We start from the raw sequence: 16,910 nt of genomic DNA, 5'->3' as shown, positions 1-16,910 counted from the left end.
CTATTTCCCCAAACATGCAGTCTCCTTTACAATTAATATCCCGTACCAGAGGTATAATTTATTACATTCATTGCAATAAAAGAATTGCATTTGTTATATAGTAAATGGCTGACATAGCATTATTACTCAAAGTCCACAGTTTATCTTAACAGGTTACTCTTGGTGTTGATATTCTATGGGTTTTGACAAATATGTAATGACATTTATCTACAATTATAGTATCATACAAATAGTAGTTTCACTGCCCTAAAAATCCTGCATATCCATCCCTGTCTCCTCTTGCCTGGAAACTGCTGATATTTTACTGTCTCCATAGTTCTGACTTTTCCATAATGTCATATAGTTGGGTATAACAATGTTTTCTTTAATATGTGTTTAGATTGGGAGGAGAAGGCCATCTTTTTGTTATCATCATTCCTTAATTTTTAATTATGGAATCTACTTGGTCCTTTATATTAACTGTTTTCTTTAAACACAACACAATATATAAATCAGTATATCATTTTTATAGATTTTTATTGTACTTCATTCTAGCAATCTTATTTGAAGTATGAACTAGAAATTAATCTCAATTTCCCTAAGAAGTCCTAGAGCATAGAATAAGATTTCTAGGATTTTTCTTCTAGCAAATTGATAATGCATAAATGATACTTTCATAGTCCAGAATGGTTGGGAGATACAAAGATTCCAGAAATAAAATCCTTGGGAGTCTTAGCCTTTGCCTGCAAGAGCTGTGGAACCACTTCCCCCATCATCCATGTAACTATAAGCCTAAGCATTAAAGAAATACATTCACTTACATATAAATCCAAATAAAAATAGTCTAAATAAACTAGCTTGCTCTTACCACTGATGCAGTTTTCCCTTTACAGACACAGGTTTTGTGTGATACTTTGCTGAGGAGTGGCATTATTTTTCAAGCATAAAAGTTTATTACCTGCAGTAAGCAGATCTTAAGGACTGTGACGTGGGTGTCAGAGGAATACCATTTTCGTCTAAAGCCCATGATAGAGAGTAACTTAGTTTTCCTGATGTCAAAAGACAAAGCTCCTCAGTTCCATTCCCCTCAAGAAGAAAAGGCACATCTGTTTATAAAGAGCATTAACACATGAATTTTTAATAAAGCATAGAATTTTACACATTGTAGATTTTTTCTATGACTCTACTTGTGGAACTCAGGCTGCTCTGTGGTGACCCCAGGCTCTAACCTTAGATCTCTCCCCTACTTCCCATCTAAGGGACCTCAAGGGAGATCATTTCAAACAGACTACAAAAGAGAGGAAAATATCAGTCAACCTGAAGGTCTAGGGATGAACATCTCTATTGTCCTCTTCTTGAAACTAGAAGCTTTTTTAACCTTTCTTCCTGGAAGTGGCTTCCAACAGGGAAAGAACTGCTGACTGCAGAACTAGAGGCAAACTAGCTACTACTTTCCCTTTCTCTACATTCCTGAGTCATCCCCTCTATCCATTTTCTTTCTCAATCTCTAGAGAGCTTAACAATACTCCTCAAAACTTCTGCTGACTTCCTAGTGCTTCCTAAATTGTTTGCCCTAAGTCTTTTCTCCTGTGTTCTCACAACCCTGTTTTCCTGTTTCAGCTAGACTCTCAACAAACTATATTCCTCTCTATTTCTGTCCTTTCCAGCCTTTTCCCTACTTATTTTCTTCTCTCTCATTGCTCACTTATTCATAACTCCTTTTTACCAGATGTACACAAGCATCCTAGGAGGAGGAAGGGAAAGAGAAGGAATCCGGGGAAGAAGGAGAGGAATGGCAGTCTTCTCACAGACACCCTAACTTGAATTTAATTGCATGAGGAGTAAAATCCTTTGAAAAACAAGTCAACAGGGATGCCTGGGTGGCTCAGCAGTTGAGCGGCTGCCTTCGACTCATGGTGTGATCCTGGAGTCCCAGGATCAAGTCCTACATCAGGCTCCCAGCATGGAGCCTGCTTGTGTCTCTGCCTCTCTCTGTGGGTGTCCCTCATGAACACATAAAATCTTAATTTTTTAAAAAAGTGAACAGAAATATCCCTTCTTGTTCCTTCTTTTCTCTTTTTCTCTCACTTCTTCTCTACCTCCCTTCTGTATACTCAAAGATGAATCAGTACATCCTGGAGCATCTGTAGGCTTTGCTAAAGGAGAGGCAGAAGCAGAGCCATCTTTCCACTCAGGAGCAGAGCCCTTGTTCCAGAGAGCATACTGCTCTCATCTCAGATGATTTAGGAAAATTACGGGTGCTAATTCCAAATTTTAGATTTCCCAAAGATCTGATTCAAGACAAAGTTTAAAAAATGTTACTTTGGGTGCCTGCGTGGCTCAGTTGGTTAAGTGTCTTTGGCTCAAGTCATGATCCTACTGTCCTGGGATGGAGCCCTACATCAGGCTCTCTGCTCAATGGGGAGTCTGCTTCTCCTCTGCCACCCCCAAGATTGTGCTCTTTCTCTGTCAAATAATAAAATATTTTTTTAAATGTTAGTTTAACATGGGAAAAGATAATTTAATAGACTTTAAACCTAATACTACAGGGGCACCTGGGTGGTTCACTGGTTGAATATCTGCCTTTGGCTCAGGTTGTGATCCCAGGGTCTTGGGATAGAGTCCCGCATCAGGTTCTCCTCAGGGAACCTGCCTCTTCCTCTGTCTATGTCTCTGCCCCTCTCTATGTGTCTCTCATGAATAAATAAGTAAAATCTTAAAAAAAAATTATACTACAAACATAGCATTCTTTAATCACATAAATGACTCAGAGTCGTGTAGGATATGGAATTCATAAAGTGAAGGAAGGTGGGGAAGGGGACATTTTAAATAAACTTACTGCTTCCTACTTCTCCATATGCAGGTATGACTAGCTCATCAGAGCTAAACTCTACATATTCCAAAACAGTTTTGCTTTTCAACTCTGTATTGTTAGGTAAAGGTAAATATAGTTTTGCCAATAAGCTTGTCCTTTTACTTATTTCATAAACCTAAATATAAAAGAAATGATTGATAGCTCACTGAAAGCACAAAATGGGGGAGGGGAGAGTTAAAATGAGAACCCTCAATAACATACTTTTATTCTTTTTAAAAAATACTAGCATATAAAATAGGTATTTCTCTAGAGCATTTCATCCACATGATTATGAGAAAAGAGATAATGTTAAGTCCTTAAAAATATAACATCTTTTACTAGTTTCAAAGAAAATGAGTTGAATAAAAGGATTACAAATACAGTTCTGAGCATATAGGTATATATAACACAATATCCAAATAACTTAATTTGTACAGCATTTTTTTTTAAGATTTCATTTTTTTATTCATGAGAGAGAGAGGCAGAGGGAGAAGCAGGCTCCCTCCCACTCAGGGAGCCCAATGTGAGACTCGGATCCCTGGAACTCCAGGATCATGCCCTGGGGCAAAGGCAGGTGCCAAACTGCTGAGCCACCCAGGGATCCCTTGTAGGCACTTCTAAAGTTCTTTATCTCATTTAAGACTGATAAAAACTATAGGAAATAGGTATTACTCTTCCAATTTTATAAATGAAGAAATTGAGTCTCTATATGAAACTACATTAGTTTTAGTTTTAGTAAATGATAGAAACCCAGGTTGGATTGCTTTGGAAAAGGGGAGATTAATTAGCTCATGGAGTCCAAGGACAAGTTAAACAATCTATGGGAGGTAGAGAGGGAGAGAGTCCCAGAAGAAGGAGTAAGGGAGGTGCCGAGTAGACAACTCTGGAGATGTCCACTGGAACCCAGGTCTTCTGCTTCTGTATGCTGTTCTTTCTCCTAGAATTCCATCACTGCCATAAGTACAAACCTAATTTTTTTTAAAGAAAATATTATTTGGGGCGCCTGGGTGGCTCAGTGGTTGAGTGTCACCTTTGGCTCAGGTCATGATCCCGAAGTCCTGGGATCAAGTGCCATATCAGGCTCCCCGCAAGGAACATGCTTCTCCTTCTGCCCATGTCTCTGCCTCTATGTCTCTCATGAATAAATAAATAAAATCTTAAAAAAAAAAAAAAAAGAAAATCTTATTTTGACCTATATTGTGTTGTCAGTGTTTGAGGAAACAGTGACATGTACTTAAAGAAGAAGGAAATCAAGGAGGGAAAACATGTTTCTTCAAAGATAAGAATGTGTCAATCAAAAGGTTGGTTAATTAACCAAAGGAAGAAATGTGTTAATTAATGCAGAAGAAAAAAGAAAGTCAAAGAAGCAAATATAAAAATTTTTCTGGTCATCTAATTTTTGTCCCTGTAAGAGTTACTATAAGTTAGCACAGTAGTTCCTTAACAAAGGTATCTATACCTAATGCAGAAAGGTTTGTAGGGGTTGTAGCTAATGGACTTACAGTATCTAGGTCTATGAAAGAAATTTCTTACTGCAAATCAGTAACCTGGCTAACTGAAAAGAGGCAATGCACTGATAACTATATTCAAATGTTGAACTGGCATTTTGAGTTTACACATCAGCCTTGTGATTTGTTTAGAGGATATAGATATATTTTCATGGGACTGTCGATAAATCCAGTTTCTGAAACTGCTGGGACCCCTGAGGGCTGGAGACCATATCATGAATAGTAAATGTAAAGGTAGAGAATTCCATCTCCGTGAGTGAAGTCTTCTGGGAGAGACTTGTCCCCTGATGGCAGCTCTCAAAGCCATTGTGTGGTGGGGTTGGAGTGTCAAGAATGAAAATGGGCCTTATAAGTGTGAGAACTAGAATGTTCAAAAGCTCAGAAGTAGGAAATTGCAAGGATATATGGGGGAAAAAACCAAGCAGTTCACTTTGCTAAAGTGAATAAAGAGGAATGATAAGGAGTAAATTCAAAACGTTGGTCAGAATCTGTTAGGCTAGGGCATATAGATTTATTTTGCAATTTTTGCAGTTGCTCATGGTGCACTTTATTCCTAGCTAGATTCCTTTCTTTCCCTGCCTCTTAGGTTGTTAAGATCATGTTCTAAGTAGTAGGATGATGAAGGATTCAAAATACACGTTTATCTACTTGGGGTGGAGGCAAGTTTTACACTTCAAGTGGTTGTATTATTACATCACAATTTATTTTAGGTATGATAGAAAGGTATAGTCAGTATATTTTTTAAATAGGAATTTCAACAGAGGTACATTTTAAGATGATAGAAATTTGATAGTATAGATGAACAAAATGAATGTAGCCTCTGATCAGGGATAGAATAAAATTATTTTAGGTATTGTAAAAATACCTTTGATTTAGATTTATAATTCTCTCCCCACTCCCCAAACCTCACTCAACACTCACATGCAAAAATATTTATTCCCTCCTAACTTTCCTTTCAGATCTAGTTGCAAATTTAACCTCTCTGTTAGGCATCAAGACTTCTTATCTATACTCTAATGTCTCTAAATTTTCTCCCTTGTCCTATTTTCTTCTTCCTTTAGTGCAGGGGTTCTTATGGTGGGGTCTTTTGACAGGGATCAGGAGTCTGTATGTTGTTTCATCAGATTCTTAAAGGGATCCAAAACATAAACAAATAGATAAATAAATAAATAAACACACACATACATACCTACAAATTCAGCAAGACACTGAAAACACTAATCAGGGCTGAGACAATTTGGAGAAATCATTCCGCGCTAACAACAGCTATGCTACACATTACAGTTTAAATAGCCCTTTTCCATCTCACCGCAAATGAAGAGTAGTGCTGCACATCCAAGGTTGGTAGGAATTTTAGCAGGAGAGAATGGAAGTATTCAGAAGAACCACAAATCAAATAATTTTGTGCTTGTAGTATAAAAGACTATTGCTGTTATAAATATATTATTTGTAAGTATCTTGCTTACCCATATAGATTGGTCATCTCTAAATAGAAATTACTTGTGACATAAAACAGTAACTAACAAGAAATTTAAAATTATGTATGGCATAAAATAAGACACAAAAGTAAATGATAATGACATACCTCCAAGCAAATTGTTTCAGGCCAACATATTAACTGAATATTGAAAATTTGCTGAAACATGACCTTAAAATCAAACTGAAGGGGAGATACTGAACTGCAAGAAACCTGTTTATCGTTGTATAATATTTTAATAAAATATTTAAGCTTCTGTATTTTGGCTCTCCTCTTTTGTTCGTGCCTAAAAAATAAATAAATCTTTAAAGGACACTTGAAAAACAAAATAGATACAAAATATTGTTCTTTTCAAAATGCACCTAAGTATATTAAAGTATGACCATTTTAGAGGACAAATGCTATCTTTAAGCCCAATAACACTTGCCTATGTGTGAATTAAAGCCTCTCCTACTCAAATGTGGAGGGGGGGGGTTGTATATTTTTTTACTGGAGTTCGATTTCAAATGTGTTTTTTAATGATGTTTATTCAAACATAGAGAAAGAACTACAATCAAGGAACCATAAAACACTTAGCTACTTATTTTACTAAACTGAAACTTAGATGATCACATTTACCCATCATAAGAGATCTTTTAAGAGGAGAAAACAGAGGGACTTAGGATTGGGAGCTTGAAATTAAAATTCAAAAATATTTTCTGACTTCTAGAAGAAAGACACACTTTTAAAAGAAATATACTATTTTTCAATAACCTCAGTGAGGTGGCTTGCTGTGTCCTCTTTAAGGTCTTTATAAATCCCTTTAGGCTTTAGGTCATACACTCTTTCTCCCAGACATTCTTTCTCTAACTGCAAAGATCAGAGAGGCAAGCCAGATTCTCTGCGCCTTCTATGAAACATTTGCTGGGAAAAAGCTAATCCCTTAAGTGATATAAAACTCCTAAAGAGAGTCTTCCAGTCATTCATTCATTTCCAACATTGAGTATCTTCTCAGCTGCAAGGTAACTGACCTAATGATGTTTAGGACTTCTCTTTTTCAGAAGGGAGAGGACTGGTTGGGAGATAAGGCTCTGGGTTGAAACATAACAAGCCCTTCTGTTCTCCATGCTAATCACCCTGTGGGTCCAGTATCTCCCGGTGGTGCCCGTATCTGCCCATGTAGATTACTTATTTTTCCTATCTCTCTGTTGGCCTCTTCTAACTATCTTCTCAATTAGAGAAATATGTCAGGTATATTTGCTCTTTGTGTTGCCCTCTGAAAGTAGTTTTAATAATGAGCTTGTGAACTGATTATGAAAATTCATTAATTCATGATTATATTCATCCTCAGGAAATCCTGCCTTTTTCATCACCTATAAACCCTTTATAATTATTCTTTAATCCTCCCCTTCATCTCTATCCTTGACATCAGGATAATAATCAAAACTATTGCCACAGTAAAACAATAACAATATTCTTCTTTTCTAGAGAATCAATTCTTATTCAACTGGACATTTTTAATTTTTAAAATTTTATTTATTTATTCATGAGAGACACAGAAAGAGAGAGAGAGAGGCAGAGACACAGGTAGAGGGAGAAGCAGGCTCCATCCAGGGAGCCTGATGCGGTATTTGATCCCGGGTCTCCAGGATCACGCCCTGGGCTGAAGGCAGCGCCAAACCACTGAACCACCCAGGCTGCCCCTCAACTGGACATTTAAATGGATAATGGCAGCAATGCCCCACAATAACAATAGCTTTGAAAAGATAGAACACATACTATTTCCTTTTGCCTTGACTTCCACCAAGATTTAGCCTTGGCTTTCCAGTACATTTATCTTCCTCCTTCTCTTTCCGCTTTTTACTTCTAACTTCCTGTTTTAGGGCTCTTGTTATCTTATCCTCATTAAGATGTCCTTTTTTATGCATGTCTTACATAAAGATTATCTCAGGCCCTCTTTGGAAGTAGGTGTAGAACAAAAGCACTCCTCCACTGCTGCACTTTGCTAATCAGAAAGAGGGAACTGGTAATTGTGCTTTTGTGTCTGCTACTCTTTATGTTCATTTTATTTATTTATTTTTATTTAAAATCAATTAGCCAATATCTTTATGTTCATTTTAAATGTAATCATTCATCCGTTCATTTCATAAATATGAATATTTATTGGGCATTTGCTACCCTCCAACTCTGCTTAAATGATGCACATTCACAATACTCAAAGATGAATTAGTACAAAGTGTCCCATGGGACAGAGATGTTGAAAAGTTGGACCTAATTCAGTGTTCTAAATTGCCACAGCCTCTTTTAAGGAGATGAGATCCACAGACCTAGAGATGGGAGAAATGGGGATCTGTATTAGATCTGTTTTTGCATGAAGGTCCTAGGAATAGGGAGAAAACAGCTCATGGAAAAAGTCACAAATGGGAAGGAAAGAAATTTGTGTCAAAGTAGAAAACTTCCCAGAGGATCCTCCAGATACAGAATACTTTTATGAAAGCAAGAGGCTCCCTTGATAAGCAAGGACAACCACGTAGTCTTATTTTTTACAATGGCTTTATATCCCGCCGATCTATACTTGAACAAAAATTATTGCCATAGCAAAACAAATAACAAACAAAAAACAATAATCAAATCAAACAGGTTTATGTCCTACACCTCAGTTATGAATTAGAAGTGTGACCCTGGGCAACTTACCCTTCCATAAGCATAAATTCCCCCATCTCTAAGAGGAGGATAATACCACAGAGCTATGGTTGCAATTAAATGTGCAAATGTATTTAAAAACTTAGTAAAGTGCCCCACATATGGTACTCATTCAAGAAATCTAACACTATTATTAAAACAATACAATAAAGAGACAATATATAATAAAGAAATAATCCTTTAAAATGCTTACAGTGAACACTTGGATAAGTTTGTTAATTCTGCAGTGAAAGAAAGTTGTGGCATCAAAGTAATTGGCTTTATTCTTTCTATATCTGTTTCTTCAAGCTCTGAAGCTAAATATGAGAAGCTCTAGAAACCAAAATATAAATATATAATTTACAATGTAAGTTCCCTGCTTAAGACAACTATTCTTTAAACTTTTGTTTCTTTCTTACATTTGTCATTTCGTTGGGTAACTGTTACAAATACCATGATTTTCTATTCTACCAAACAATTAAATATTTTCACCAGAGGAGTTGAATGGTATTTTGTAATGTAAATACCTCCTGTTTCTCCCCATTCTCCAATACTTTTCCTTCAGTTTCCTTCTTGGTCTCAGACATTCCTAGCAATTCTTCTTGGTTTTGTTCATCACATTTATTCATTTTTATCCTAATTAATAATAAATATAATTATTTGAAGCAGAAAGAGTAGTTGGATTGGTGTTGCTAACACACATACGACGTATATGACCAATCACTTCCAACACACAATTTTACATCTCAAGGTCGAAGGTAGTGACAATGAGAGTGAGTGGCAAGCAGGCAAATGTTGGTCCAGAGCTACTGTGCTAAACAAACTGATGGCATCTGTTGCTCTCCTTTTGTGCTCAGGGGTTCACAATGCATATGTGTATCAGACTGGTTTAAAGACACAGGGGCAAGTACGCCAGTATATGTGAATTCAGGACTCTACGATAAAGTTTCATGCTGGGTTAGGTTTAGAAATTGTCAGAAGCACGTCACTGGGCAGCCCGGTGGCTCAGCGGTTTAGCGCTGCCTTTCAGCCCAGGGCCTGATCCTGGAGACCTGGGGTCGAGTCCCACATCGGGCTTCCTGCATGGAGCCTGCCTCTCTCTCTGCCTGTGTCTCTGCCTCTCTTTCTCAGTGTCTCTCATGAATAAGTAAATAAAATCTTAAAAGAAAAAAAAAAGCACTGTCATTAAAAACCACTGCAGTAGGGAAAAAAAAAAATCAACAAAGTAAACATCTTAACAGGTTCAAGTAACATTAATCTCTTACAGCTTTGAAAATAAGACAGTGGGTTGTGAGGAGGGAACCAGCTATTTCACTGAGTTCACAGACAGCTTAAGTGATTAACAAGTACAGTTTCTAATTGTAACTATCTCCTCCACTATGTTTTTATGACTGTATGTTTCACCTAGGAGTATGATTACTCATCTTGTCCAGTTTTATAACAAAGGGCCCAACTATTTTCAAATGGCTATTAGTATTTGCATTTCCATCAGCAATCAATGAGAGTTCCTTTTGTTCAGTATCCTTGTCAGTATTTGTTATTGTCTTTTTAATTTCATTTTGTTTTGGATTTTAGCCATTCTAAGTGGTCTGTAGTATATTCCCATTGCGGTTTTAATTTACATTTCTCTATTGACAGGACATGACACTGAACATCTTTTCATGTGTTCATTAGCCATCCATATACCTTCTTTAGTGAAGTGTCTGTTCAAATCTTTTGCCCATTTTAAAAATTGAGTTGTCTTATTAAGTTGTAAGAATTGTTCATATATTCAAGATACAAGTCCTTTGTTGACTACATCAAATAGTTGTCTAGCTTCTGGATTTTCTCCTAGTTACTGTAAATTCTCAGTTATTCATGCACAGTTCCTCAGGAGACCTATAAGAACAAATAAAGCAGCCACTCACCTTTGAAACTGTAATTTTACTGGGGTGCTTGTAAATCCTTGCTGTTGTCGAAGGAATTTTATTTGTTTCCAAGTTCGTAATATACTGTGTAATAGAGAGAAGTCTTTTCCTCTTTCTAAGTCATAGAGCTGTTTTGTATCACTACAACAATAATGGTAGATAAAAAGTACATTAGTGGATTAGAACTACACCTCATTTTTTAAAAGATTTTACTTATTTGAGAAAGAGAACACAAGCAGGGGGAGGGACACAGAGGAAGAAGCAGATTTGCCACTGAGCAGGAAGTCCCACATTGGGTTCTACCCCAGGACTCTGAGATCAAGACCTGAGCCAAAGGCAGAAGACCAACTAACTGAGCCACCCCCAGGCACCCAGAACTATAAATCATTTAAAATGGCTTGGAAGAATTTATTGCACCAACCCTTCTGGATATCCCCACTTTATGATTTTTTTTCATTTTATCCACATCTTGAGATAGCTACTGAAACTCCATTTAGAAGTTAATTCTTTTATGACTTGATGATTTTTTCAATATTCAAAAGTGCTCTGCTAAAATCCAGATTTTTCCAGATGTTCTGGTCATTCTGGAGTATACTTATTATACTTTTTTCAGATTAATGATTGAAACCATTGCTTCAAATTAATAGGTACTTTGCTGGGTGGGGTAGTGACTGATGTGGGAAACAAAGGCAGAAGAAAAATTATTAATTTCCTTACTACCATTGACAAGTCCTTGAAACAGGCAGAGTGACATTCCACTAGGGACTCAACTGCCTGCCTCAATGTTACTACTTTGCTAATAGCAAAAAGCAATCTTAGCCCAATCCCCAGGATCCTGTAAGTCTACTTTAACATATAAATATTCCTTTAGAAATTTCCTTTATCTCAATCTGCCAAGATACATGTTGGCAATCGTCCCCCAAGCATATGGCTCACCAATATACATCTGACGGGTCTCATGACTCAGGTTTTATTACATGGTAATAAATGACCTTTTCCCAACAATAGCTAGCCCCCTCCAGGTCCTGGAAGGTTTGCTTCCAAAATTCCTTAGAGACTTACGCTATCCCTAACCTTCTCCCAACTTAAAAGTATATAATGGGCCACTCCTCGTGACCCCAATGCAGCTCTTTCTGCCCACGGGTTCTGTGCCTATGCCTTAATAAAATCACCTTTTTGCACCAAACAGTCAAGAATTCTTTCTTGGTCATCGGCTTTGAAACCTAACATTATTTTCCTACATCAATGATCATATTATTTGGATATGGAGATAATATACAGCTTTAAAAGATGCTTATTCTGTTTCATGACTTTGCAAACACACTATTTATATGATAAGTTACACTAATTGACTTTCTAACATTAAACCATCCTTGCACTCCTGGAATGATTCCAACTTTGCTGTATTATTTGATAGAATTCTGCTTAGCATATTTGTAACTATGTTTATGAATGAAATGGGGTTGCAATAGTTTTTGTATTGTTATCAAGTTTTAATTTCTTTTTTTTAAGATTTTAATTAATTAATTTATTTATTCAAGAGAGACACAGAGAGAGAGGCAGAGACATAGGCAGACGGAGAAGCAGGCTCCCTCTGGGGAGCCTGATGCAGAACTTGATCCTAGGACCCCAGGATTACAACCAGAGCCAAAGGCAGATGCTCAACCACTGAAACACCCAGACATCCCAGGTTTTAATTTCAAGGATAAAATAATCTCATAAATGGAGCTAAGAATCTGGCCTCTTTTTCTATTCTTTGAAAGAGTTTGTGAAAATACAAGTTATCTTTAAATCAGAGGCTGTTTCCTGTATCAGAATCATCAGCGGGCTTGTTGAACACAGATTGCCAAGCCCCATCCCGGGAGTTTCTGATACAGTAAGGTTGTGGTGGGCCTTGATAATTTGCATTTTTAACAGGTTTCTAGGTAAAGCTGATGCTGCTGGTCTGGAGAACCACATTTTAAGAATCCTAATTTAGTCATCTGAGCCTGGTATTTCCTTGTATTTCTCTTTCTCTGTCTGATTCACTACACTTGGCATAATACCCTCTAGGTCCATCCACATTGTCACAAATGCCAAGATCTTATTCTTTTTTATAGCTGAGTAATATAGTGTGTGTGTGTGTGTGTGTGTATATATATATATATATACTGAGTAATATATATACTGAGTATATATATATAAATATATATACTGAGTAGTATACTAAGTAATATATATACTCAGTATATATATATAAATATATATACTGAGTAATACAGTGTGTGTGTGTATATATATATATATATATATATATATATATATTTACTCATTCATCTATTGATGGACACTTAGGTTGCTTCCATGTGGATTTTGTTTTTTAAATTTTAATTGGTCTATCAGTCTAGACAAAAATGGAGCACTCGGTCCATTTAGATATATTTAGGTTTTAACTCCATTTTCTTTTGTTTTATACTCATCTCATCTGCATCTATGTTCCTCTTTCTCTCTTTTCTTGCCTTCCTTTGGATTGTTTGAAAATTTCTTTTAGATATTATAAGTTAAAATCTAAGCCCTTGATTTATCAAAGTCTAATGTTAAATTTTATCTTGACTCTCCTCCTGATCAGTGCAAATATTTTTAATTACACTTACCCTCCTCCATTTTTTACTCTATTCTAGAAGGTATATATTTGAACTCTCTCTATATTTTTGTATCCAATGAGACAGCATTACATCATTTGCTCACTTACCTGTATATTTTACCACTTATTTTTATCTTCAATCCTCCCTGATTCATTTTTTACTGTCAGCTCATATTCCTTAGAATTTCACATTTGTGGAAAATCTCTCAGTTAACAGAAAGAATATTTATTGGCTTTGCCAATGTGCTCGCTTTGGCAGCACATATACTAAAATGTTGGCTTTGCCAATTGTCTGCTGTCATTACTGATTTGGGACTATTTTAAATTAAATTCTCAATCTGATATCTTAGACTACACAAGTACTATATATTCAGATTATAAATCTGCATGAATGCTGGTTTGTGGTTATGAATTTTCAAAGGAGCATTTCCCCTCTTCTGCCAAATGTCAAAGTCAAAAACAAGTATCTCATCCCCTTTGAATTCCCCATTCATGAGGTTTAACATCCATTAGAGAGTGATCTCTTACTAGACTTTCTAATTAAGTTGAATTTGGCTTTATCTTTTGCTTTGGTACTCCATAAAGCTGTCTGAATGATAGCTCAAGGTTACTAATATTCAACAAATACCCTTAGTGTAAACGTTGGCTTTACCACTCGCTAATTTTTATTTCTCCTTTCACTTTGTTTTTGGCTTTTGCAAATTCCTTGGTTTTTTTTTTTTTGTTATTTTTGCAATATGTTTATAAAAATAATATTTGTATTTTATCAGACATTTTTAGTGGTTTTCATTAAAAGTGCCATTCATGAAATCCAGTGTCCTAGAGATAGAAGCTTACTACCATTTATTCATTCGGCAAATATTCATTGGATGCTTACTACATGCCAGGCACTATGCTGGTTAAGGCAGATGCAAAGATAAATAGATATGCTCCCCAGGTTCAAGAAGCTTACCAACATGTAAATTAATCAATGCAATAAAATGGTATAGGTGCTATAGTAGAAGTTTACACAGCTAGAGTGTGGGAATAAATAAGAGAATTAGAGGTAGGGAAAAATTTCACAGAGTATTTGATACTCAATTCAAATCAATGAACACATAATAAATATCTATTATGTGGTAGGAAATATTTTGGGTGCTAGTAACTAATATTCCAGTAGAGAAAAATACAGAACAAGTAATTACAAACATGATGGATATTTTGAAAGAGGAAATACATAAATGCTATGTGAGTACGAGAGAGAGAGAGAGAGAGAGAGAGAGAGAGAATATTTAATGGGCAAGTAAGAAAAAAAAAAAAAGGGCAAGTAAGAGCCTCCCCTGAGAAAGTAACATGCAACTGAATGTTGCATGTGTAGTATGTTGACTAAGTGTCAGGCAGAAAACAATGAAAGAACCTTCTAGAGAAAAGAGGAATTAAAACAGAGCTATATAGATATTAAGAGAGTATAGGCCATTTAGGGCACTGACCTATGGAGTTCCAAAGCAGAGAGGCCCTACCACGAGGCTGGAGAGGTAAGTAGGAGTCAGATTACACAGGACATTACAGACCTTGCTAAGGCTATTAAATTTTATTATGAAGGTAATAGCCACTAATGTGGCTTTATTTATATAGAAAAATCACTCTAGTTTCAATATGGAGCATGGCTTTAAAAGAGGTATGTTAGGAGACTGTTGGAGTAGTCAGGCTATATATGAGATAAGCACCTGAAAGAAAGCAGAATCAATGGGAATGGTTACTGGTTAGATGTGAGGGATGAGAGGACAGGCAAGAAGGGGGGTCATGAACAACTTACAGCTTTCTATACTGGGCACCAGCTGATTGTGGGTACCATGCACTTAGCAGACTTAGTAGATTAAAGGTTAAATATATATCTTTCCTAAAAGAAACAGTTTTCTCAAAAGTCCATAAATACTCTTTGTGGTATTTCAACACCACTCCAAAAATTTTCCTGAATTTCAACACCACTATATTGCTTTTTTCTGGTCTGATAAAGCAATGAAGTCTTCAGTGAACCTTACACACACACACACACAAACACACATGCATGTGCACACACACATGAATATAATAGTAGATCCTTATCTACCACCATCAGACTCCATCTAAAGCCTACTTTTCTCTTTCCAGCATTAAAGCTTTCATGTTCTGTGTTAATTATGGTGGCAATGTCTGATTTTTGCCCTCAATTTTAGTTAATCTTATAAACAATACCAGTTTATTGTTTTGTAAATACTGATGGCTTCTAGTCATTCATTCACTCATTCATTCATCCAAGTAATAGGGAGCACTCATTATGTGCCAGGCCTTGTGCAATCTTTTCAAGCAACATTGTTTGCATTTAACTAGATTATTCTAGGAAACCAATTCTTTAAATTGACTGTTGCCTCTAGAGGTTGTAAAATCATTGAGCAGGCAGTCAGGGAAATTCTTTAACAATCAAATCACTCTCTTATATAGACAATTATTACATCGTTAGGCACAGGTGAACTTTCTATCCAGTAAATATCTCCCAGTGAGCTTTTCTGCTTTCGAGGAGTCCTTGACACATAATTATGTTTTGTCTTAGAATTGTTTTTCTCGTTGTTTCATACTTTCCTAACTTCTCTTCCCAGCTACTCTATAAGCTAATGGTTCCCAACTTGTAGGCCATGTTTTTTTACAGGGGTTCTTAAATCTAACTGTTCTCTGAGTATTATCTTTAGACTGAAATAGTAATATATCTTGTATATATGTATATATGGACTAATTCTTAAATGTATACAAATGCTTGAGACTAATATGATCCTAAAAATACCAGTGAATTCATGGTGGTTTATAATTAACATGTTTTTAAAAAATCAATGGATATAAAATTGCAACTACTTTCATGTGACACTTCTATGATATATTTTTACACAAAACTGGGTCTTAAGGAAGTTTGGAGCCACTTCTGTAATTGCCTAAAGAGTAGGGATCTTGTCTTTTTCTTATTTTATATGTTCTATAGCAAGTGCAATACTCAGCCTAAAGAAGTTACTTTCTTTTTCTAAAGAAGTTACTTAATAAATGCTTGATAAATACATTAATGGTCCAAACCTACCTTATCTGCCAATAATAATCTTGTAAAGATTTATTGGTCAGCTGCCTTATTTCAGGATTTTCATTTGCTAATTTGGTAGCATCTGTCAGTGCTTTCAGCTACAACAAAGAAAAGAGCTTTTCTGTACATTTCATCCACTGTTACCAGAACTCCAATTTCTCCAAAGGTCTAGGCCTGTGCAGTAGAAGCACAACTGTGCTTCTTGTGTGTAACTTTTGTGTATTACTGTTGTATCTTCCAAAATATATTTCATATAAGGACCTTGGGGCAGAACTGAGAAGAGTCTCAATATCTAAGGAATAAACATTATACTTAAAACTCTCTAGGCCAGTTCATCAATTAATGTAAAAAAATGCCAGTCAAAAAAAAAAAAAAAAAAGCCAGTCAATCAAGATATCAGTCTGAACACAGGAATCTACCTTATCTTCCACCTAAAATCCTTTGGTTACAGAAAAGATATCTTGTTTATCCATATCCACTGTCAACATCACATCCATATTATATGTGCATATTTGTGTTTATATCTGTATCTCTTTATGAAAAATAAATGCATTATAACATAGAAGAACAAAAAATAAAATCAAGAGAAAAAGATATACTGAGGAAAGCATAAGACAGAATTATCTACAGAGAATATTCATAGAGAAATAAAACTGGAGGAACCTGTACTCTAAAACATGTATAGGAGAAATCTGTTACAGTTAGGGACAGTTTGTAGGAACTCCAAGACTAGGATCATCTAATACAAACTTTTATTGAGGAAATCAGAGAAGACTTCAACAAATAGGAAGACATACTATAGCTCTGGATGAGGGAACA

The 16,910-nt window shown here is 35.9% G+C and overlaps 1 protein-coding gene across 1 annotated transcript in view; it reads right to left on the bottom strand.

Annotated features, from left to right (window-relative positions):
* Positions 1–16,910, bottom strand: part of CC2D2B (coiled-coil and C2 domain containing 2B) — a 109,848-nt gene that overhangs the window by 65,187 nt on the left and 27,751 nt on the right. Inside the window, exons 10-16 of the mRNA XM_025991204.2 lie at positions 16,092–16,189; positions 10,387–10,527; positions 9,007–9,115; positions 8,694–8,812; positions 5,927–6,104; positions 2,819–2,969; positions 938–1,085 (exon numbers count right to left, since the gene is read on the bottom strand). Coding sequence (XP_025846989.2) covers positions 938–1,085; positions 2,819–2,969; positions 5,927–6,104; positions 8,694–8,812; positions 9,007–9,115; positions 10,387–10,527; positions 16,092–16,189 — 944 coding nt within the window. The remainder of the gene's footprint in view (positions 1–937; positions 1,086–2,818; positions 2,970–5,926; positions 6,105–8,693; positions 8,813–9,006; positions 9,116–10,386; positions 10,528–16,091; positions 16,190–16,910) is intronic.

Source organism: Vulpes vulpes, chromosome 15, assembly GCF_048418805.1.
Source record: "Vulpes vulpes isolate BD-2025 chromosome 15, VulVul3, whole genome shotgun sequence".
NCBI classification, from domain to species: domain Eukaryota; kingdom Metazoa; phylum Chordata; class Mammalia; order Carnivora; family Canidae; genus Vulpes; species Vulpes vulpes.
This window is presented reverse-complemented; position numbering and strand designations above follow the sequence as displayed.